This window comes from Vanessa cardui, chromosome 9 (assembly GCF_905220365.1).
Source record: "Vanessa cardui chromosome 9, ilVanCard2.1, whole genome shotgun sequence".
NCBI classification, from domain to species: domain Eukaryota; kingdom Metazoa; phylum Arthropoda; class Insecta; order Lepidoptera; family Nymphalidae; genus Vanessa; species Vanessa cardui.
The window spans coordinates 9,940,773-9,967,365 of NC_061131.1; the positions used below are offsets into that span (position 1 = coordinate 9,940,773).

General features: G+C 33.4%; 1 protein-coding gene across 3 annotated transcripts; it reads right to left on the reverse strand.

Moving 5' to 3' along the window:
• Window positions 1–2,092: 2,092 nt before the first annotated feature.
• LOC124532208 (CD2-associated protein-like) lies at window positions 2,093–25,380 on the reverse strand. Of its 3 annotated transcripts, none has more exons than XM_047106961.1 (15): window positions 25,163–25,380; window positions 23,806–23,989; window positions 23,065–23,170; window positions 22,364–22,499; window positions 18,494–18,676; window positions 12,629–12,755; window positions 11,622–11,745; window positions 10,684–10,790; window positions 10,026–10,217; window positions 9,245–9,324; window positions 8,452–8,662; window positions 7,599–7,716; window positions 7,100–7,193; window positions 6,394–6,731; window positions 2,093–5,996 (listed from the first exon to the last, which is right to left on the reverse strand). In XM_047106961.1, the coding sequence occupies exons 1-15, from the start codon at window positions 25,185–25,187 to the stop codon at window positions 5,844–5,846; spliced, it is 2,178 nt and encodes a 725-aa protein (XP_046962917.1). In that variant the 5' UTR covers window positions 25,188–25,380; the 3' UTR covers window positions 2,093–5,843. The 3 variants fall into 3 exon arrangements, with proteins under 3 accessions (XP_046962917.1, XP_046962916.1, XP_046962918.1); XM_047106960.1 differs by having other exon boundaries at window positions 8,452–8,665; XM_047106962.1 differs by lacking the exons at window positions 23,806–23,989; window positions 25,163–25,380 and adding an exon at window positions 23,322–23,551 and having other exon boundaries at window positions 8,452–8,665.
• Between the last annotated feature and the right edge of the window lie 1,213 nt (window positions 25,381–26,593).

The window sequence follows — 26,593 nt, forward strand, 5'->3', positions numbered from 1 at the left end:
ATTAACCCCTATTTAAAAGACGAGTTTGTACCATATTTTCTCATTACGTCACAAATACATGAACACACGTTCGGTGTGATTTATAAATATTAGGTTGGGGAAAAAGTCTTTTCGCATATAGTATGTATGAACTTGTAATAAAATCTCTTTGGCTATACCATTTGTATCTGGCTGGTTTTGGTATCATTAAAAAGTTTTAATTTTAAAGAAGGTACTTCCAAATTCAAATTAGGAATTTGTGTGATTTTCATTTGTTTTTGTTGTTGTTAAAATGAGTGAATCTAAAGAAGAAATTCGATACATTTTAAAATTTTACTATAAAAAAGGTAAAAATGCAACTCAAGCCGCGAAAAAAAAATTGTGATGTTTATGGACCTAATGCAGTATCTGTGAGAGTAGCGCAAGTTTGGTTTAAGCGTTTTTAAGCCGGAAATTTTGATATCAAAGATGCATCTCGCTCTGGTCGCCCTGTTACGGACAAAATTGATGCCATTTTTGAAAAAGTGGAACAAGATCGGCATATTAGTAGTTACGATGTAGCTGAAGAACTGGCAATTGACCACAAAACGGTTTTGACTCATTTGAATAAAGCTGGGTACACAAAAAAGCTCGATATATGGGTGCCTCATGAACTCACTGAAAGAAACCTAATGAACCGTGTACTCATTTGTAATTCTTTATTACGACGTAATGAAACCGAACCATTTTTTGAAGAAGCTGATAACTGGTGATGAAAAGTGGATCACATACGACAAGAACGTGCGAAAAAGATCGTGGTCAAAGGCCGGTCAAGCTTCACAGACTGTGGCAAAACCCGGATTAACTCGCAACAAGGTAATGCTGTGTGTATGGTGGGATTGGAAGGGCATCATTCATTATGAGCTGTTACCGCCCGGCAGGACCATCGATTCGGAACTGTATTGCGAACAATTGATGAGATTGAAGCAAGAAATTGAGAGAAAGCGGCCAGAATTGATCAACAGAAGGGGTGTGGTTTTTCACTATGACAACGCTAGACCTCACACATCTTTAGCCACTCAACAAAAATTACGAGAGTTTGGCTGGGAGGTATTAATGCATCCGCCGTATAGTCCTGACCTTGCACCTTCAGATTTTCATCTGTTTCGGTCTCTGCAGAATTCCTTAGGCAATGTCAGGTTAACATCACGAGAGGACTGCCAAAACCACTTGTCGCAGTTTTTCGATCAGAAGCCCCAAAATTTTTACAGCAATGGGATCATGTCACTACCAACAAGATGGCCAAAAGTTATGGAACAAAATGGCACCTACATACTTTAGTCAAATGTAAATAAACTATAAAAAAAACTTTTTGAATTTTCATATAAAATAATTCGTAAAAGCAAATAAGTATAGAAAATATATTTTAAATAACTGTTATTATATTGTATTGATTTGGATATATTGTGATTTTAAACTTATAGAAATATAGTTTGCAAAACTATTTTTCTTTACATAAATGAGATTAAATACCGCGTATATCAATAGGGTACACCGAAGCAAAAATACTTATGATAAAGGGATGGCCCCAATATTCTACTAAAAAACCTCTCCTCTTTTTCTTTAGTCCAAGCAAAAATCAATACAACGTAAAGTCCCAACATTAGTCTAATTTACACGAGTTTTACTAAACTTCCGGATAATAAATGATCGCGTACAGTAGACATAGGCGTCCGTGAAAAGTTTGCGGTAATTATTTTACACTTTGGGTACTTTTGTCCTCGGGAAATATTACTCGAGATTCAGAGATAAAAATTATCATTTTCTGTATACCATACACCTTTCTGTAGTTAATCTCTTGGAGTTATACACTGACATGTGTGTAGCGTTACAATAAACATATTTTCTGTGACAAAGTATTAAAATCTATTATTATCATTTAATTTCGTAAATGAAGACAACACATACCCATCACTAAAATGCAAAACACGTAATATTTTACAGTCAGCATTGTGTTCATTTATTTAATTAACCGGATATGGTACACTTACAATCTGCAATAAGCTTTCAAATTGCATGCCGCGAATTTCTTTATCGGTCTATGTAAATAAGGGAATAAATAAAAGAAAACATATAAAGGTACAATCATAGATTTATTTATAATAATACGAACGTAATGATTCGTACAAATTAGGAATGCAATGGAACGGGACAGTATATGAAACATAAATTAAGTACTAAAAATGTTCTTTATCATACAACTAACTGTGGTTTATCTTATAAACCTACGTGTGATTATCGAATTTCGTACTTCCCGACATTATTATGTACAGTTAAAACATCTACAAAATATTTATATGTATATACATGAAGAGTTAATAAATGCAATTATTGACGTAAATATAAATGAAACACCTCAAAATTTCACAAGACCAGAATTGACACTAATGACTTCGTATGAAAGGTTGATGCATCTACCCCATTCTACGTGTTAGTTATGTAAGTGCGCGGTAGTTATTATATCGTGTTAATTCTTCAGTCATGATTATGTTTTAATCTGAAACAATCTTTTTTAATTGTTTTTTTTTAAAGATATCAACTAACATAATCGTACTATTTCTTTAAGGAGCGGCAACCTCGCATAACTAATGTAACAATATAAAAAATATGTCAGGTACACGTATTTAAAACTCGTTCTATAAATGAATATTTTTCAAGCTGTAGAGGTTATTGTTTTTTTTTTCTAATAAAATAGTATTACGTCATTTTGATATTTCACAATACTGTCAAAACTCGGAGGTCACAGAGTAAAATAAATTACATATTCATAGAGCATTCTCGTTTGTTAACATTTAATGACATCTGTCTCGCAACGCTAAAATGTTGAAACACGATTGTTCCGAATTAAAAATACGTATTCGTTTTTAATCTTTGATATTTATTTAAGTGCTTTTATAAAACCATCTTCTTTAAATATTTTTGTCAAATTATACAATTATTGTAGGGAGGATTCATAAAGTACATTTCTGTTTAAAATCATCCTTATAAATATATGTCAACAAAATGACAATAAACGTGGAAAAATCGATACGTTTACAGAAATGACTATGAAACATATCATTAAAACGAAATTAATATAATAAGTATTAAAATCACGAGTTTACAAAGTAAACTCTGCATACACTTGAAATCGAAATTAAATTTTTACAAATAAGAGCAGGACGAACGATAATCAAATAATACATTACCAATTTCATATACACGAGCTATTTAAATAACGACAGATTTTCATAAAAACAAGTCTACAATTAAATTTACAAGTATCCAATACTGTCATTGACGCTATTAAATTTTGTACTACCTATGTTATTATATATGTGAATAATTAGTTTCTATACGTTAGAGTTTGCGTAATAAAAATTCTATAAACTTTCATTATTGACATATTTGTGCACTATTAAAGCCATTGAAACAATTTACATATTAATTTTAGTATATGCGTTAGGCAATATTTATCACAAGACAACCAAAACTACGTCCTCTAAAGCGATACTAAGCAATTTATAACGACTCAATCCAGTCCATCGCTGTATATAATTAAAATTATATTTTGTTAGAAACCATCTGATAATAATAAATTTAAACGGCATGTCTGTAAAACTTTGATGCTAAATAGTTAATTAGGCACTAATTAATTATTATATAAACATAATTTATTTTATAATATTAAAAGTAGATCTTTAAGATGTATTAATTTAGTAAATATCAACGGAAGGACTAAATAAACATTCTAAATGTAGTAGGATTAAAACACAAGACACGGTCACATTCATATAAATAATGGATGGTACAACACAACCTTAACAGTTACAAACAAGTTACCGTTACATTTCCTTTATAATAAATGTTTTAATCTGTATCGAATGTAAATATTAATTATTTATAATATACATGAAATAAATACAAAGATATGTTCGAAGAAAAGGTACAAATATGAGGTTATATGAAACCATATGGACATGTATGTTTGTACAAATATAAAAATATATTAACTACATGTATAATATGGCTTTCATAATAATATATATTCCCTACGTATTAGAGGGAACATTGGTTAGTCAGTAACAGATTACCTATTCAAGTTGAAAGCGCATTAAAGGAGAATAACAAACACTATGTTTAATATTGAACTTTAATTTTAATGACATATGAATTATATTAGAATGACATGAATGTCTTTTCACTTGTGTGTAATATAGAAACTTTAGTATAAAATTAAAGATCAATACTAATTGTTAACCGCATGTGCGTTGTGAATCTGGCCCTAGGATGCCATAAGTATGTACACTTTGCTTACGAACATGGAATGTGCAAATCACAATAGACGATCACCACGATGGCACCATCTATTTAATCACAATCTTTTCACCATCTCTATAGATAACTTACTCAATTTACAATTGCGAAAAGCAAAATTAAATGGCACGATATTTTTGTAATCAAAATTGACTGCTCAAACTTAATTTCGAACGACTTACACCACAAATTTACGAAACTCCTTTTTGTTATAAATAAGTACAATTAGAAAGAAACCGTTTAGTGTTAGACATTTCATATTATGTTTTACTTTTATAGGGTTCATATTAATTTCGTACAAGACATCGGGGATATTACATACTGTTGCATGCTGACACTGCCACAATGTGTCAACCATCTTGATCAAAACGCCAATGAATAAACATCCCCAATTATAATTCAATTAAAATCGCTGCAAAATTAATGATTTTCATTTACATAAATATGTAACTGCAACATATGTAAATATATGTTTTATCTGACGCTGAACGGTTTCTTATATATGTTGAGCGTTAGATGATATTCACAGTTCGTGACGTAAGAGCGACCAAGTTACAGACGCGATAATGGCGCAGTCAATGATATTCTAATAAACAGATATGTTATACCCATACTAAACAACAGAAAAAAGTGTGGCGCGCCGGGGACCGTTTGTTTTACATTTCGTTACAAGTAAAAAGGATAGCTTGATAAAACAATAAGTAAAAGGGATAACTAGATGTTTTAATTACGCAAAACGTATTACTACGTAATTATGATGTATTATAACGTATTACTACGTAAAACGACTAAAGGCAAACGTTCCAATTAGGACGTTTTCTAATGTTCACATTTTGCGCGTTAATAACATATCTGTTTACTAGAACATCATTGGGCGCAGTAAAATAAACGTTATCCACTATTTTGGCCTCGACGACAAGGATGCGAGATACAGAGTAATATTCGCCTAACCTACATCCTGACCTCATAATCTCTTATATAAAAATTCAGACTACGTAGTAGCACTTAGAAAAAACAAAACAAAATAAAGAGTTATATTAAAAATGAAAACATTCTCAACAACATCTCACATAATATTAAAAAATCGAATTACCTACAATAATCTTACCTAAGGCCCTTACCCTTTCATCTAGAATGTACACACGGACTTAAGTACTGACATCTCATTTAACTGTCAAGGAATTTATTATAACACAAGCGTTTAAAATATTAACAATTCTTGTATAATGACATCAAACCGAATATTTATCAAATGCAAGGTACACAAAAATTGTCATCGATTTATAAGGTACTATTATTAAACAGTCAAATTATTATCATAGTATTCTGTCGATTAGTTAAAATTGCGGTATCCTCACGCCTGCGTGGTACTGATGTGTCAAACAAAACGACTTAGAGTATATCGATGCTACTGTAACATGCAATTCTAACCTTTTATTAGGCTTCATATCGAATATAAGATCCGCTTTGTCAATTTTACCCCAAATTTAAATCCACTTCGAGAGAAAATGCCTGCAGCGACACTTACATTACACCTGCGTGACGCAATGAGCGAGTTTTTCTATTTCTAACTGAAGCGCTTGGCGTTTGTCCGATTCTTGTTTTAATTTATTTGTTAGATCTTCAATGGCAGCGTTGAATTTCGCATTTTGTACTTCTAATAGCTTCTCTAGGTTTAATATCTGAAAAAATATATTTAATTATGGTTAAAAACTACACTCTCGCAAAAAATTATCACTTAAGTATTAACTGGGTGGTAGGGTTTTGTGCAAGCCCGTCTGGGTAGGTACCACCCACTCATCAGTTATTCTACCGCAAAATAACAGTACTCAGTATTGTTGTGTTCCGGTCTGAATGATTAGTGAGCCAGTGTAACTACAGGCACAAGGGACATAACAACTTAGTTCCCAAGGTTGGTAGCACATTGACGATTTAAGATAGTTAATATTTCTTACAGCGTCATTGTCTATGGGCGCTCGTCCGCCAACCTATTCCATAAAAACAAAAAACAAAAAAAATGAAGTAATCAAATTTTTTATTATATGTATATGATAACATATCTTAAAAGTATCAACTTACCCTGTCATTGAGCTGTGCTATTAACACTTCCGAACCCTCAGCCTTGTCCGTTTTCAGCGAATGGAACCGCCTCTCCAAGGTGCTCGAAGTCATGGACCTCTCTTCAATCTTCTCGCTCTCCACGGTCCCGGTAGACTTCTCGACACTGAGCTTGCTGATGGCGGACACGTCGGTGTGCTTGTCGGTGTGCTTGTCGGCGAGCTTGTCGGTGTGCTTGTCGGCGAGTTTGTCGGCGAGCTTGTCGGCGAGCTTGTCGGCGGCGGCGCGGCTCGACGCGCTGGGCGGAATCGGCGCGGGCGGCTTCTTTATCTCATCGAGCATCGACATTATCGTTCGACCTGCAATCGTATTACAAATATATATAGTATTGGTAGATAGATATTAAATAAAATGTTACGTCACTCGTGCTTGTTACACTGGCTCACTAAACCTTAAACTTAAACACAACAATACAAAGTGTTGCTTTTTGTCAGCCCAACCAAAGAAGTAAGCACGATTATAAATCATGCTTTTCGCCAATTATTAATTGTTTTTTTCTGGCAAAATATTTCTGGTTTTGTTGCAGAAGTTAGAAAGAAGACAGTGTTTCTATGTCCTAAATCGCAAATAATGTAAACGGAATGTCTCTCTGACTACGGTTACTGAGACCTTAATTCGATCATAGACACGATTTCGAAGTTTCATTAAATCTAAGTATTTAACGAACCGGCGGCGGTGGGAGACTGTAGCGTTGGCGGTTTGCTCGTCGGTAGTTCCGGTGGGACGTCTTTCTTGGGTTCTGCAGACTGACGCGATTTCGTCTGAAAATACCATGAAAAAAAAAACACAAGATGACTAATCTATAATAATAACTTTTTTTTTATGTTATAGGTTGGCGGACGAGCATATGGGCCACCTGATGGTAAGTGGTCACCATCACCCATAGACAATGACGCTGTAAGAAATATTAACTATTCCTTACACCGTCAATGCGCCACCAACCTTGGGAACTAAGATGTTATGTCCCTTGTGCCTGTAGTTACACTGGCTCTACCCTTCAAACCGGAACACAACAGTACTGAGTACTGTTATTTGGCGGTAGAATAACTGACGAGTGGGTGGTACCTACCCAGACGGGCTTGCACAAAGCCCAACCACCAAGTAACTACGATATAACTACGATAATTATTTAATGTATATTTAAAAAACAATAGTAAATAGTTTACCTCTATACTGAGCTCTAAGCTCTCTAGCACAGATATTCGATTGCTTATTGATGAAGTACTCTTCGACATTTCCATGGAATGCGACGATCGTTTCTCTTCTAAGCCACACTCCAAAATTCTGTCGAATAAGAAAACAAAATATTAGAAAAAAACACTGAAATCCATTTTGTAGATATTTCTCTAAGAACGATCGTCTGTTACTAAGATATTTTTTTCATATTTTTGCCTTTCTATTACTCGTCTCATGACACGAACAATTACATCACGATTGAATCATTTTACAATGACCTTGTAATGTAATTCAATGTATATAATTAATTATAATGGCAATATTATGAGATATTGTGTCATGGTGTAATGACTAATCTCTATTAAAGTACCTAGCATCATCACAAGCTCAAATTATATTATATAAATGAGCTGAGACCTAGTGGTTAGAACGCGTTCATCTTAACCGATGATTGCGGGTTCAAACCAGGCAAGCACCACAATATATATGTGCTTAATTTGTGTTTATAATTCATCTCGTGCTCGGCGGTGAAGGAAATAATCGTGAGGAAACCTGCATGTGTCTAATTTCATCGAAATTCCACCAACCCGCATTGGAACAGCGTGGTGGAATATATTCCAAACCCTCACTTAATGGAAGAGGAGGCCTCATCCCAGCAGTGGGAAATTTACAGGCCAGGCATTTTGTTACTTTACTTTATTTTACTCTTCTCGGTAATGTCTACTTTCCGAACCGGTGGTAGCCTCACTTAATATAGTTGTTAAATGACTCAAAAGTGCTTATAAAAGCCTATTTGCCTATTTTATTTCATAAAAATATCAAAGATTAGTCAGAGAATATCACCTGTCAGTGCTTCCCCCGCCCGCTTTGCTGGCAATACCGCTGGCTTCAGACGAAGTGGATACCGATCTCGACTTCCCTTCGGACCCGAAGCTCGTCTTCTTCGCTTGGTTCAGCTTCAACTCCTCCATCCAGGGCGCTTTGTGCTTCTCCCATTCACGTGTCCGAGGTTTTATCTCCTCCGCTTTCTCCGGTGCCGGTTTTTCTGACGGTACTGCTGACGAATTTAAACATTTCGATAACCTCCATAACTTATATACAAATTATTATTTCAATTAATTTCAGAAAGAAAGAAATGTACAATAGGCGATCAATTGCTACATTTAGAGTGCAATATTTATAATATATATGTAATAAAAAAATGTTTTTTTAACTATTTTGAATACAATCTAGATATATGCAGTCTTGAGAACCGACTGAGAGAATTTTCGTTAAACGTATCCAGCCAATGAGCACTAAAGCGTCTCAACCATTTGTAGACAATTCCAATCAAATAGAAAATGAATAAAAACAAAACTTATTTTTACATATTCCATTTAATTTGTTAACAGTACAGCTATATGTTGCGATACTGACAGTTCTTTTATTAGTCTTTATTTGTACTGAATATTCATACATCACTTAAGCTTCGACCAATGATCGGACCGAATGTCATTAATTTGGCTTTTGTCTTCTTTTGGTTGAAATAGACTATGACGAACTATAAATGACGATTGGAAATCGACCAGTGAATATGAAAGCGAATTTTTAGAGTTGGCTTTACATTATTTAGCTTAGCACGATTGCAGTGACTTACCCTCGTGTCCGTTGGTGAGGCCCACGTGCGTGTCGTCACGCAGCGCCTGGCTGGGCGGCCGGCGGCGAGGCGCCTTCACCCTGACACACACACGCACACACATCACATCACTACACTCTTATTTATAATCGTAAACACCACATCATCTGGTAGCGAGTGGTCAAATATTGAAACCTATTATTGGCGATGCGAGTGGTCAAATATTGGCGATGATAACATTTAGACGAACGGATTACCAATGACGTAGTAACATGCATCCCCGATTATTATGCCACATTAGCCAATGGCAATCACGCTTAGATATCGTAGGTAAAATTTATTCAACTATAAATAAAAACAGAATATTCAAAAGTACTTTTTGGACATATTTTTTGACTAATATAAAAATCGATACTGAAATAAGCTTAACACACACAGACTCTAGTCCTCAGTCTAATCGTATTTCGAATGGTATCAATAAATGAGTCGAGTCACACCTGCCGGCCCTCGGATCATTCAAAATCGAATCAAATATTGGCGATGATAACATTTAGACGAACGGATTACCATTGACGTAGTACCATACATCCCCGATTGTTATGCCACATTAGCCAATGGCAATCACGCTTAGATATCGTAGGTAAAATTTATTCAATTTTAAAAAAACAGCAGAATATTCTAAACTACTTTTTGGACATATTTTTTGACTAATATAAAACTCGATTCTAAAGCTTAATACACAGACTCTAGTCCTCAGTCTAATCGTATCTCGAATGGTATCAATAAATGAGTCGAGTCACACCTGCCGGCCCTCGGATCATTCAAAATCGAATTCCTTTCGATGTGATCGAACGTCGTGGCTGTGTTGGCATTGGCGTTGGTGTTGGCGTTGGCGCTGGAGTTGGCGCTGGCCTTGCTGGCCGCGCTGCCGTCGGTGCGGTCCCACTCGCCGCTACTACTGCTCCCACTGGATACTGTCGTCGATGACTTCTCCCTACAAATCAGACAAAAAACAGGTTTTTTCATCTACATTTAATAGTGTTACATACAACAACAACAACAGCCTGTAAATTCCCACTGCTGGGCTAAAGGCCTCCTCTCCCTTTAAGGAGAAGGTTTGGAACATATTCCACCACGCTGTTCCAATGCGGGTTGGTGGAATACACATGTGACAGAATTTCTATGAAATTTGTCACATGCAGGTTTCCTCACGATGTTTTCCTTCACCGCTGAGCACGAGATGAATTATAAAGACAAATTAAGCACATGAATCAGCGGTGCTTGCCTGGGTTTGAACCCGCAATCATCGGTTGAGATGCACGCGCTCTAACCACTGGGCCATCTCTGCTTAGTGTTACATACTCAGATAGAAAAACAGTATGTTTTTTTATGTCCGGTCTCGTGTAAGAATGGTAAATGTGAAAGATATGATTATTTAAGACAATTAGAAAAAAACTCACGTCTTCTCTGATGATGGGATAATTTTGTTTTTCAATCCACTGAACAACCCACCCACGCCCGAGGTCGGAGTAGGACTTTTCTTTAATGGCACTGGAGGTTTCTTTACCTATAAGCAGATAATGGTTTAAAAAAAATCTTATGAGAAACTTTATACAATGTATGTACATCATTTGACGGTGTATATGTTGATAAATTTAACTTAATATCGTTTGAATTTCACAAAAAATACGTAATTGATTAAGTAATTTGATTTGTCTTACAAATGTTTGTTTCAGAATATGTTTGAATTAATGTTTGCGAATGTAGCATTTCATAACATTTTTAGCGAAGTTTTGGAAGATATTTGTTTAATTGAAAAGTATCTTAAGGTACACCAACACACAAAGGTTGGATAACTATATTTTATAACATTTTTACATTGCCACTTTTTAATTATTAGTGTTTAAGCCGTTGTGCACGGGATATAATATCGGGTGTACTTATTAATTATTAAATAGTTCAAAGCAAAATATTAATTGTTCAGAGCTTGGCTAATCACAGGGTGCACGAAACATCAAAAGCAACGAGAGTTTTAAAACTAATATTCGGGCATTGGGTGATTCCAGGCTCAAAATTACTTGAATCCAAATCAGTCCATATACCAAAAAAAGAAATAACCCACACGGCACTATGAATTTTTGGAAGACTCGATTATTTTTTTTTCATCCAACTGTCATAAAAATCTGAGACTCGTTAGACTGAAAATTCTTTACACGGTAAAACTTATATCAATACACATTATTGTTTAATTCAACTCATTGTATTTAAAGTTCAGTTTAAAATCGAAATGAACGCCCTCGTTTGGTAGCAGATATCCAGTTCAATTATTGAGTTAGTAAGGATTCGTTTTATTTTGTTCAACATTACGATACGATACAGTAAATATGGCTTATCTTACATGTTCTAGCGTTCCGTCTGTAACCGTCTCACTCTGTATAACTTTTTCTGATTCACTTTTGTTTGTGTGCGTGACTGTACTTTGTGTGCTGCTTTCTTTGCTTAATGTATTTTCCTTGTGCATGCTGGAACAAACAAAAAATAACATTTGACAAATGACAAAACAAAAATTACAATTGAATTGCATAAAATCGATATTATTATACAGTGAGCAAATATAACGAAATATAATAACTTATCTTTGATAAAACTTTGCGAATACAATGTTTTAGTTTTGTGATTTTCTTACGATTCTGAATAGAAAAATCAAAATAATATTCCCAGTAATTATATCGTAGGCACATCAGGCACATATCAAACGCCCATTGTCAATTCACAAAGATATGTTTGATTACTTGTGATACCAGCTTATAACGAACATTATCCCCATTACAAGAAATTATTAATAATAAAAATAACTAATATTCCTATTTACCCCTCGAATGAAACATAAAGGGTTAGGTGTAGGTACAACAATAGTCCTGGGAGTCAGAACGGATCATATCACAAGGCGGTCCTTAAACCACTTCGCTATTATAGCTATAAAAATGTTTTTTTTTATGGAATAGGTTGACGGACGAGCATATGGACCACCTGATGGTAAGTGGTCACCATCACCCATAGACAATGACGCTGTAAGAAATATTAACTATTCCTTACATCGTCAATGCGCCACCAACCTTAGCAACAAGATGTTATGTCCCTTGTGCCTGTTCACTGTGCCGGCTCACCCTTCAAACCGGAACACAACAATACTGAGTACTGTTGTTTGGCGGCAGAATAACTGATGAGTAGGTAGTACATACCCAGACGGGATTGCACAAAGCCCTACCTAGGTATTACTGAAAGATGATGGGGATTTTTTACTATACATTGACAATTTATTTGATACAAAACAATGCGCCAGATTTCCTTAAAACTTAATTACTTTATTTTTAAATATTTATCTAGGAAAGTTTTTCAACATACCTTACTTTAGAAGTAGTCAGTTCCTTGACAGAGGCGGTTTTCTCGGTGAATTTGTTGAGTACGGGGTAGAGCGGATTCGTCTTCGCAGGCGGCCGGTCTGGTTTCTTTTCTTCAACCTCTTGGGCGACTGGAAAAATTAATACAATATTATGTACACGAGTCTTCCAGTAAAAGCTTCCTACCCACACTAACGAATGTGACGCTTTCTACTAAACTTTATGTACACTTTCTGGTTGAAACTGATTAACTATTTAATTGCATAGATAGGCGGACGGGTAAATACATAGACAAGTAATTAGTTGTCACAACTGACTATACACTTTACGACTTTAAAAAATATTAAAGGCCTTCTACCGCTAAGTTGATTGAACTAATTATTTGAATTACTCGATCTCAATATCCCTCTTAAACTATTATTAAAAAATGTTGTAAAGTAATAATCATCAACAGCGTCAACAAAATTAGAAATGACCATATTCTTGGCCGCAGCACGATAACAAAGCAATACATTTAATATATTTAAAGAGCATGAAAGACAAACATTATTCAATGTAACCAAAAACAACAAAGAATTCAACTATCTTTTAGTTAAAAGAAATGCTGAACATTTGACAAATTAATCAGGATTATCATAACTATAATAATAGGATAAACAACAATTAATGAATATATTGAAACTTCTACACGGTGTTTTGCGGACTTTAATAAAATTATAAAACTAACAAATATTTATGTTTTATATTGTAAAATATAATAATACTGTATTTTACCATGGATAATACTTCAAAATATTTGTTAACAGATCAGATATTATGTATATAATCCTATAGATACTTTAAGATGAAATATTAATATGAAAAAATACCGCGTCTTTATTACAAAAAAAGGTTTATTAATATCACGTAATTATTTCAAAATTTAAATTTATCTTTTTTATATTTTTCTACGATAATTTATTTATGGCAAAGGATTTAAGGATTCTAACACTATACGGGCTAGTCCTGAAATAAAAAGTTTTATTATTATTATTAAGCAATATATTATATCGATTTAAAAAAAAAAAACTTTATATGCATATATCGACTGTAAATGTTTCTTTTTAAATAACTATGATTGTTTACATTTCAAACTACGGCTGACCTTTACAACTTAAATATGTGTTAAGGAAATGTTTACGAATGTATCTTTTTTTTCTATTACGTAATCTCTCTCTGTTTGGGTTGATTGAAGGCGGCTACTTAAAAATAAAACTGCCCCTTGTACAACGCAACTAATAATTAGTATTTATATGTATGTTGTTGCTATGTTTTATACAATAAACTACATTAATACTAACAAAAACATCTTTGACGTTTTAACACAATACTTAAATTAAAAAAAAACTATTTTCAAATAGAGTGCATTTTTTAGGAGATTGAATGACCTTTTACAAAAAAAAAAATCAATTAAAAAACTAACTTAAATTACTTACCATTAAATGGAGTTTAAATCGTATGTAATTCAGTAATGTCTTAAATTAATTTATGCACGAAAAACTATTGAGAAACTGATCGTCGATGAAACATAAAAATACTTAATTAGCTTTTTTAACGCAAAAACTCAACTAGTACTTTTATCGTATCGTAGTTATTAAATTCATTGACTCATCCGTAAAAATAAACCTACGAATGAAGACGGCAAAAAATACTGATAATTACAGTATAAACACAAAAGTAGCGGTCACAGATGATTACTTACGCGCACCTACTATGCTATTGATGCTACTGATATACTGATAGTGTAGTTTTTAATCGTAATAAAAACCTTTACATCGACTCGATAATCATGAATAATTTAACGTTTTGTATATCAACAATATGGATATATTATAACACAATAAACAAAACTCACTTTCCGAGCCCATATTTGGCGCGCACTTGAATTAAAACTAAAACAAAAATCGAAACGAATCGAATATTGCTACAACGTTCACTCGACACTATTAAAATACTAAAATACAGCGCTAAGCAACGACACGATGAGGTAAGGTTACGCAAAATCACGACTCCGTCCACTCTCGAGCCGCAACCTTCATAAGAAATGTCAATAGCAGAACATCGTGTGTTATCCGTGGGCGTACACGAATAATATGATTAAAGACTCAGTATTAATGTATAGTACGACACAAATTAGATGTAACATCGGAAAATGCAATGGAATGAAAATAAAACCGATTACTGCCGATTTACACGACCAAAACAAATAGCTCCCTATCGCGCCTTTCGACGCTATTGGTCGCTATAAATTCACGCGTAAGAGAAAGCAAGTGCATGTAAATCGACGCGTCAAATTGACGAATATATTAGGTCATATGATATTACAAGTTATTACGTTTGTGTAAATATCATAATCGCATCAGAAATAAATTTTGATAATTTGGGATAGCGTACTCAATTCGGATGTGATCGGTTTTACGAATTTTGCCGATGCGACATCTAAGTTGTGTCGTACTATACGCGTAACACGCGAGACGTAATGCACGCACTATTATGGCTTTAATTGGGTTAAACGTCGAATTATTTTCAACAACAAAGAGATGCCTTTGCGGTATCGCAGTGGGAGAGTCAAGGACTGTTTACATCACTTCATTATCATATACGACTAATTGATAAGCATTTTTATTAAAGTTCTTTAACCGTTAAAATACTTCGACAATGTACATGGTAATAATAAGCGCCTTTTTTCTATATTTAAATTTCTATATTCAATTATTATTATTACTATTTATTTTAATAAGAATAATTTAGGATAAATAAGTAATCAACAAATTATATCAGAAATGCACATGTTAAAAATTTCGTTGTAATAAGAAAAATAATAATTCCATATTTAAAAACCACAGCGCTTTTGCCCTTTCTCGTCCTACACTTGACAACTTGTATGTATTTTGCTGCATTAATCTTTAAAACCGATAATAATATTAACTTTTATCGATAAATTAAACATACGATATAAAATTTTATTTATATAACGCAATGCTATCGACATTATTTCGTTGCACTTGAGAAATAAATCAGTCGCAGTTGATATTTTTGGTTGATTTCTTTTGTATTTCTCCACAGAATTGCGACTTTGACTTTTTGTATTTTACCTGTTCATGATTTATATAATCAAATGGCTGCAACTATTACACGTTTGTGTATTTGTAACGAAACTATGAACCGCCAACGCCGCTTGCACTAAGGAAGACATAATCTTTAAACAAGTTATAGGTTATCTGGAAAGGAACTTATTCCTCAAATTTAAAAAATATTTAAGAACCTACCTGTAAAAGTAAAAGGCTGTTTTATTTTTAGAGTCTTCTCATTCTCATAAATGTTTACGCAATATATATCCTATTCCTACTTAAGCAGGATACGAATGTAAATATTTGAAAAAGCTTTGTTTCTCATACAACTTAAGTATTTAAGTAAAACCAGTTACTAAAATTTATAGAGTACACTGCAAAAATATATGACTAAAAAATATATTTATCGCGGTAATAAAATATTAGTTATAAAAATATTTATAATTTGATAAACAAAAGATTAAAATGGATACGTTCCAAGTATGACATACGGCGAATGTTTATCGAAGTTGTCACACTTGCAGTTAGCCTTGTGACGACACATTATTGTAACAACTTTTACGTCAGCTGCCGACTAATCGGTCACGGATTTCATTCTTCCTTCTCATTTTTTACGTTTGTTTTTTGACCATTAACTTTCCATATTCTTAACTCAATAAAAATGCTAAATTTTTAAATTAATTAAAAAAGCGTATTTATATCTTTTTTAGACATCATAATAAATCTTGTAAAATGAATAAAAAAACAGCCTGTAAATTTCCCACTGCTGGGCTAATGGCCTCCTCTCCTATTAAGTAGAGGGTGGGAACATATTCCACCACGCTGTTCCAATGCGGGTAGGTGGAATGCACATGTGGCAGAATTTCCATTAAATTAGACACATGCATGTTTCCTTCACCACCCAGCACGGGATGAAATATAAGCACAAATTAAGCACATATATATAATGGTGCTTGCCTGGATTTGAACCCGAAATCATCGGTTAAGATGCACGTGTTCTAACCACTGGGCCATCTCGGCTCAACAAATCTATACATATACAATTTAATTGATTAATAAACAAATGCATACATGTATGTCATAAAATATATATTGACTTTTAAAAATAATAATTCATGTTTCCAAAAAGCGAATCAAGAATTGACTTTTTTATGAGAAACGAGTTGAATTTCCGATAATAATTCATATCGAGCTAGGTGTTGCAAGGAAACAAAGAAATGTCGGAGGAATATGTGCCAAATGATAATTTACTAACCAGTATTTGTGCCGTACCGCTTTATTCGAATTTCAAATAAGCTCAAAATCTCCAAGAGGTGACTCTTTTATAATTCCGTATTCATTACAAATCCGAACGATCAGATTTGATTCTTCACATTATAAATAGTTTATAATGAAAAAAGTATGTATATTATTGTCACAAAGTATTAATTCCTTTTTAGAATTGGTACTATAATTTTTGTCTTAAAATTTACCATGAAATATATGCAGACAGGATTATGATTGAATAATTGCGTACGTTACACTTCGGTAGCGATACAGTGTGTTGATTGAAAATATCACATTCTTGAATCGCGCTTCGTAATGTATATTTCAAATGTGGAATAATAATTGTTAACACGCAAAACTTTAAAAAAATGGATACTTTACATAATACTTGAAAAATACCATATGAAGCTAGACATCATTTTCGACTCAATTAGGAAAATTTGAAGCTGGTAGTCTAATCCACACCTATTAAAAAGTTCTTTTAAGCGGATACATTTCAAAAAATTGTAGTCTTTCCAAACTATGAACCATCAAAATGAAATAAATATATTCTATTCAAGTACTTGCGTACAATTTTTTTATAATTTTATATTATTAAATTTCATTTAAAGCTACCGCAGGTTCGGAATCTAGATTCTACCGAGAAAAACGGCTAAAAAACTCGGCAGCTACTCTTTTCCGACAAACAGTTAATTATAGGTAATTAAATACAATACATTTTCTCCGAAGGCAATTCTGAGATTTTGTTATGGCACTGCATTAAGAGAGTTCCATATTTCATCTCCAGCTAAATAAACATCTCCAGGATATTTTTTACGCTTTTGCCTACAAAGCGCTAAGAGAGTACTATACAAATGAAAATGTAAAATACATGATATTCAAAGTAGCTTCGAAACCTGAAAGAAATCTGATTCCAAGTCTAGAGTAGTCTGCATCGGTATATTGGGCCAGCTCTCTGTTCATTCTATTCCACTACAAATTCTCTAACCAGAGGTCTTTCACAGATTGCTATTTTCGCGCATTTTGTACGAACTTATATCAGGGCCGTATTTAGGGGAGGGCAACCGGGGCAACTGCCTTGGGGCCTCCACATTAGTGATAAATACCGAGATATAGTCAAATTATAATAATGTTATTATTTAATATTTTAAAAGTTACCGATACAACTAAATAAATCATAGCTTACTGATTGAAATAAAAAAAAGTAATTAATTCATGATTATATAAATATTAGGTTGTTCACGCTTCTGTTTCTCTAGGGCCCCCACTGCTTTGTTGCCGGGGGGCCTCCAGACCTTTAAATCCGACTCTGACTTATATAACATTTAACTCTAATTAATTAATAATTAACCTAACCTAACCTAACCTAACCCCGAGTGGTCTTTTCGTTACGTGAATCCACTTTCAAAAATAGAACAGCAGCTGATTGAACTCCCCCCCCCCCCCCCAAAAAAAACAGAGGAAAATAAAAAAGTTTAAAAATGCAAGCTCACCGGCCGGTAACAGCTGCACGAAGTTGTCCGGGAACAGTCCCACTCGGCCGTGCAGTTCGCCCTTCCACCAGCCGCGGTCCGGAGCGTCCTTCGACACTATGTTCACTATGTCGCCCTCCGACAGCGTTAGCTCGTCGTCGTTCACCGCCGAGTAAGGGAATAGCACGCGACATTGCTCCTTCACTGTAACAATTGGTAATTAATACTTAAACTGTTTTACTTTTAAAGTAAAGTAAAGTAACAGCCTATAAATTTCCCACTGCTGGGATAAGGACTCCTCTTCCATTAAGGAGAGGGATTGGAACATATTCCACCACGCTGTTCCAATGCGGGTTGGTGGAATATGTTATGTTATGTTACTTTTAAGTTAACAGTAATAAAATATATCAATTAGAATCTGTTTTTCTATATCAATCAAAACTTTTTAATCGTTATTTTAAACAACTTTACTAACTGCACAATTGTGTTTTACACGCTACCGTGCTTCAACAGCTAGTCGGAGTTTTTTTTTATATTTTAAACTAGCGACCCGCCCCAGCTTGACACGGATGCAATACTCATACTAAATATTCTACAGAATTTGTTTATTTACGACATCACATTAGAAACATTTGAAATTATCAGTGTTTCTTTACTTTATTGTCAATGTATTATATTCAATATACACACTATCTTTTAAAAAAAACCGCATCCAAATCCGTTCGTAATTTTAAAGATCTAATCATACAGAGGGACAAACAGCGGTAAGCGACTTTGATTTATAAATAGTGCTAATTATTTTATATTTGAAGTAGAACTGACGTTACGAGTGACGATATCGAAAAAACATCAATGTGAAATACAAAGACATGCGATTTTCTTCGTTGTTGTAAAATTGAATGAAATCAATAATGAAGCAATAAAAAAGTTCATATTACATTTATCAACAGACGAAATTACAAAATTTTATTGATTAATAATCATTGAGACATCTTAAACAATACAATAGAATAATTAATACTTCAACAGCTCACATTAATGACTAACTCGTCGTCAACGAATTAGCGACATAGCAACGTCTGCGCAAAAACTATCTATGACACGTATTTACTTTATGCATCTCATTTCAAATACCCACATACATTTAGCGACTCAGTTGTATAACAGTGGCTTTTGAACTTTGTTGCATTACAATTATAAGATCAAGTCGAAGACAATGCTTTATCATTATCAGACGCCTTGGAACCATAGCGAGGGATGACTCAATGTTGACACATTATCTTGTTACAGGCAATAAACACGGCGCAGACTGAATGAACTGAATTATGTTCCTGTTTAGTCATTGAATCAATTCATATTACTAACACCAACCGCTGACGTTTCACGCCACGCAAGTGCATTAACCCTAACAATTGGATTGAGTATATTGCGCTCTTGAATTTGGTCATATATTTATGTAATGGTGTTATAAACGCGAAAGTATCAATGTCTTTATGTAAGCATACACCGACTAAGCCAATGCACCAATCGTAATGACAGATATTGTTGAGAATGCATACCTAATATTTGCTTAGTATTAAGTATGCTAACTTCATTTAGATCAAACTGCGAAAAGTAAAATCAAATGCGAAAACGTAATACATATCTTCTATCTATATAAATAAAAAATACTTTTTCATTTGAATGTGTGCTCCTGAGCCATTAATCGTGATGATTAAATTTAAAGGGTTCATCTGCGTATGCGTAATATAAACGTTTTATGAAGATACGGGTAGAACCTTATCTATCTGTGAAAAGACGGAAAAACAACTAGTATATACTTATATAAAAACACTTAATTGAACAATTAAGTTATTAAAAAAAAACAGTATAACCTAACCAAAAGTATATAAAAAGTTTATATTCGACAGCTTATAATCTTGCTATATATATCATCTGACGGTATTTATGGAATCCCAGTGACATTATGTATATGTCACTGGGATTCCAAAGATCATTAATTCTTTGTTTGCCCCGCATACTATACTATTCATCCAATAAGGTGAAACATCGTATTTGCTGGCAGTTGCATCAAAGTCTCTGGCAAGGTACCATCAAAGGACAATAGGTGGCGCGTGAGTTACTTCGAATAAATATATACACAAAAAAATTAAAGGACGCATTTTGACGGACGTCTAATAATATATACACACTGCTATAAACTAATGGAAAAACTAATTTAACGTTTTTCTAAATTGTTAAGCATTCACATATGAACAGTTTTGGTAAACAGCGACAAACGTGTAATGTTTATCTTTCAAGTTGTAAGTTTAAGTCAAAATAATAAGGTTGTTCTGGTATATTGTACATAGGAATGTAGTTTCTTGAAACAAAACAAGTTAATAAAAGAAAAGTAAGTGATATCATCGTTCTTTCTAGTTGTGATAAGATATTCTTAGAAACTCGTACGTATATATAAGCATTATGGAGAATAAAGTCATCATTTTATTTCCTTTATACTTTACGAGTAAGAATTGTAGGAACAGGTGACACTAATATTGTCAGTTCGCTTAACGCTGAAAGAGACGCAAATGACACCTTGTCACAGTAAACGGTAATGATGATCAGTTAGCTACTTTAATGGATTTTGATGATTCTTTAAAGTGCCAAATTGTTGTAGGCTATGTAAAATGACGTCATGCGATCTTTTCTTTGCACCAATTAGGCCTTCTAAAAAGCAATTATTTTGGGCATTTTTTTTTTTCCTTATTAAGTCTTCGGAACTGAAATGCGACTAGAAAACTTCTAGTATCTTTAAACAAATAAATCCTCAAGATAAAATGACAAAACCACTTTCGAGTTTTTTCTTCAAAAGTTGATATTAGCAACCTGTTTTAACAACGGACCGCGTTTAAAAATTCATTTGATTTCTAGTAAGAAATAGAAGCACAACCCGTCTTAAGTACACCAAAAATCCGGGTACAAGCAGTTTTCTCGCGATCTCCTCAACCCTCCCCAAAAAAATGTCGTCCGTCGATCCAAGACTTTACACTCAAGGTCTGCACCCAAATACTTTACACCCTCTGTTCACTGCTTTAAGACGGCCTAAAGATATGTTACACATGAGAGTTAATAAATAGCATTTACAGAACCATGTCTCTGATAGCACGTTAAGCACATTAAACCAAACTTTAAACGTTTACTAGTAGCATCAATGTATGTCTGTACCGGCTGTACCCTTGCGATCTATATAACAACAACAACAACAGCCTGTAAATTCCCACTGCTGGGCTAAAGGCCTCCTCTCACTTTGAGGAGAAGGTTTTTGGAACATATTCCACCACGCTGTTCCAATGCGGGTTGGTGGAATGCACATGTGGCAGAATTTCTATGAAATTTCTCACATGCAGGTTTCCTCGCGATGTTTTCCTTCACCGCTGAGCACGAGATGAATTATAAAGACAAATTAAGCACATGAATCAGCGGTGCTTGCCTGGGTTTGAACCCGCATTCATCGGTTAAGATGCACGCGTTCTTACCGCTGGGCCATCTCGACTCGGTGAACTATATGTCCTGTAAAAATACTTATTTGATGTCTGAGACAAAATAAATAAATCAAACATAATTAGATACTAACCCTCAACTCACACGTAACCAACTTTTTTGGTTATATGTACAGTGAGAGTAAGAAAACATTCGTCAGTTTTCGAATTTATTCCTTTATCAAGTCTTAATATCTTAATACCTTTTGAATCTAAACATCAAATCATTGCGACGCAATATGTCAGTCTCCATCGGTAAAGCAGATTATCCCTCATACTTGAGTACACGAAAATAGATCTTAAGGTGACGAACCTTTTTTTACCTCGAATTTAGTTGCTAACTATTTGAATAGATTATTCTAGAACTCACCGGGTTTGGGCGGTAACGCCGGCGCGGGCTCGGCGGGCGCGGGGTGCGCGGGCGGCGGCTCCAACATCACCACGAAGTTGGACGGGAACACGCCCGAGCGCCCCGCGCGCCGACCCTGCCACCACCCCTCTTCAACCTACACCCGATAGTTTTCTTCATCAATCAAAGATATATCTCTTTGCATTTAATGGTGTGATAATAATATACCTTTTAAGCTAAATCTCTAATAAAAGTTGACCTAGAATTGATTTATCTTATTGGTACAATACCATGAGTGAAGGCAGAGTGGCAAGGAGATTAAAATTCTATCGCCATATTTTGTTCATTGGATTTTATTTCCTTTTTCGAAAGCAATATATTACACTTGCACTAACACTTAACTCATCATTCTCCTGCCCTTATCCCAATTTTATTTGGGGTTGGCACAGCATGTCTTCTCCTTCCATACTTCTCTGTCAGACGTCATCTCACAAGTAACATTCTTTCTAGCCATATCGTCTTTCACACAATCCATCCATCATTTCCTTGGTCGTCCTCTACCTCTAGCACTAACACTTAACTAGTATTTTTAAATCACATAGTCGAAATTTATAAGCAAAAGTTGGAAGTTTAGTATTTTCATTGTCGTACAAATACTTTTGAGTAGTTGAGATATTTTGTTGTAGCAACAAAAGAACTGCAAGAGATACTGAGATACACACCTCTCCTAGTACTTCCAACACGTCACCCACACACAGAGGTAACTCATCAGGGTTGGCAGGTTGGTAGCTAAATACGGCCCGACAGCGCCCTGGTACCACACCCGATCTATACACAATACAATTCATTATAATTACAAAAACAAACTATTTAATTAATTGCCCTAGTTTTAAGCAATTTTTTCTTAAGGAAATCTATGTTTCCTATGTACATTACGAATAGGAAATATAATATTCAGTTAATTAAAGATTATATTTACATTCTCTCTAAAATCACTGTATATCCTTGATGCCTGTTTATTAAGTAATTCTTACTACTTTAACACTGTATAATTGCCGCATACCTCTAATTTTTTAACACAACTATATCAAATTATATAAGTTATTACATTAACAGAAAATAGCAAATGTTTTGATATATATTTACTAAATTAACTTGGTTAAAGCTTTTAAATTAAGCAGTAGGGAAGTATAAAAAGTAACTAACAAACTTGACTTGACTAACATAGCTTGCAAACATTATCAAAATCATATCTAAATTGATAAGATAACATGTACAATCATTATTATTCTACTAATCAGGAGATATTTGAAAACTAGTCATTACAATTAAATAAAATTAATTGATAGTATTTTAGTTTTAAGTATCTTCTCTTAATTTTAATTCCAAATTTCATATAAAAACACTTCTTGTATATAAATTCTCTCCATCCTTAGAGTTATATGGATAATATAATAATATACCTTGCATTATTGTGTTCAGTCAGCACCGATACAAAGTTATCAGGAAACATTCCACGTCTTCCTCTCAATTCACCTTTCCACCAGCCACCTGGCAGTCTTTCCACGTCTCGTAATATGTCACCGGGTCTCACGGTCAACTCGTCTGGTTCTAATGCATCATACGCAAAGTTGACTATACAAGACACTAAAAAGAAATATTTTATAAAAAATAACTAAATAATAAAAAAAAATATCTATGTCATCATACATGCAGACTTCATAGACATATAAAATAACTAGAAATCAATATCAAATTATATGTAACATTTTCTAACATCATAAATTATGTCTTATTTTAGCTGAATCTACTACTTTATACTTAATTTAGCATATTTACAAATGTATAATATTTAGTATGATTTTGTGCAATTACATTTTAATTTTTACATAATCTTGTGACCTTTTGTACTGACAGTACCTGCAATTTTTACTGTTCAAAAATATAAATTAATATATGCAAAAGGCACATTTCATTTTAAGTTTTTCGTAAGATTTAGTATAGTCAAGGCAATTATAAGGTATGTATGGCTTTGTAAATAAAGTTCAATAAATAAATAAATTAAAAACAATTATAATGTAAAGGAATTAATTTAAAAAGTACCTAAAATATTTGAATTGTATATATTTCAAATATATCCAAATTTTTTGTAGTAATTATAAATAAAAAAGTTTTACAAAAAGAGTATTAACTGTATTTTATGTTTAGACAAATCAAAAGTGATAAAAATAATCAATAAAGGCTTATCAGTGATATACAGTAGATACATTTATATTTGTTTAAAGTTCAAAACTAGTAGAACTTAATAACATAATATATAAATTTCATGAATATAATTAAAAATATATTTTCTTAGAAATAAAGTACTGTGTCATTAAAAGAGTAAATTAATTCAACAAGTTTAATGCAATTTTTAACACATAAATATCTGATTTGTATATGTGTAAACTCTTACAGAAATGTCATATGGTTTGTTTATTAACATTAGCATGCATATGACATCACAATGCCATGAAATGAATCATACCATACGACAAACTTGGCAATACTCAAGAACGCACGTATGTTTTTCAAGTATCTTTTGTATGTATATGTTAAAATACAGTAACTAATGAAAAAGACTAGCTACTCAATGAAACGTATGTACTTCCGTAAGAGTAGGTGATTGACCTGCATTATTATTGCTATATATGACACATTAATGGAAAAAAATATTAAAGCAGGTGTCGTACTGCTACCTAAATCATGTCGTAAGTTACAGTTATTCATATACAAACAAGACCTAAGCATTACCTACTAGGACTGATGACGGATACTCACCCTTTTGATTAGCAATAGACTCCATTTCAATAATATATATTTAAAATCACATCATCTCATTTCTTCGAAGACCTTTTTATATCACATGCACAAAACTATATTTCAAATAAATTTTACTACAACCAAACGAGGGCGACTACGAAATATTTTCGATTCACGACTCACGTCAAATCACATTTCAGAACTCAACACATATAATACCGAGGTTGCCAGAGTGTAAAATTATAAATCATAATATTAATATTCAAGCCTATTCGATTGAACAAGAATAGGTACTTTTTAAGCGTGTTTATAAATAATGACAAGGGTCTAAAAATAATCACCATCAATTTCATTAATTTTTTTCTTTATCCAAAATAATCTTTTAAAAACTTGTAAATATGAAAATCCTCTTCATACGATAATTAAGAAGATACAATATGTAACATAATTATACAAAAAAAAAATTTGGAATTAAAATTACAGTGTCACAATACCGTTAATTAGGTTTCTCAGCGTATACACTTTATAAATTCCAACTCAATTACATTTTTTATGATATTATAATAGGTTATCGGATCAATGTGTAGTTTATCCACTCAGATCATTTTATTAATATTATCTTAATTACCAAGGCTTGATTTAAGGGCTGACATTAGCATAAAAGCAAAGTGGAGGTCCCCATATTATTTATTAATTAAGCAAAAACATATTTTTATCTGTTTTTCTATGAATGTATTATTTATCTCTTTGATTAAAATGTATGATATCGTGTGAGCCTGATAGAGCCTTTGATGCCCTTCCCTAAATCGTCCATATTATATTTAATTAGAATTACTTTAGAAATACTTTATACATCGCAATGACTAGATAACTGAAAAGCTAAATATCCCGTCTTCGCACAATATTATCAGATTCTTTATAAAATGCTTATTTCGGAATATAATGTGTAACTAAGTGTAAATGGCATACGTGAATAAAACTCCCAATCGTTTTATTCCAAAATCTTCAGCAATCATCGTAAAATTTCAAAACCCAATTTACATCCAACCATTATCATTACAAACCTTCTACACTTGGTTAAAACCATATAAAAAATATTCAGTTTATTTATCTATCACAGCAGCAGGAATTGTTATAAAAAATACATGGTGGTAAGAGCCTATTAAAGATTTTTTTATAATTGTATATATTTTTACGTACGGAGTCGAGATGGCCCAGTGGTTAGAACGCGTGCATCTTAACCGATGATTGCGGGTTCAAACCCAGGCAAGCACCGCTGATTCAAGTGCTTAATTTGTCTTTATAATTCATCTCGTGCTCAGCGATGAAGGAAAACATCGTGAGGAAACCTGAATGTGACAAATTTCATAGAAATTCTGCCACATATGTATTCCACCAACACCACTTCCACTTGATTTATAGAAACAAAAATTTATATATGCTATTTCT

What these genes read in the sequence shown, in the direction of transcription:
- LOC124532208 (XM_047106960.1), bottom strand. Translation starts at nt 25,187, where the DNA reads ATGGAGTCTATTGCTAATCAAAAGG. An exon ending in GTCTATTGCTAATCAAAAGG is followed by an intron (nt 23,990 to 25,162) that starts GTGAGTATCCGT and finishes ATTTCTTTTTAG; the next exon opens with TGTCTTGTATAGTCAACTTT. An exon ending in CTGACTACTTCTAAAGTAAG is followed by an intron (nt 11,746 to 12,628) that starts GTATGTTGAAAA and finishes TGTTTGTTCCAG; the next exon opens with CATGCACAAGGAAAATACAT.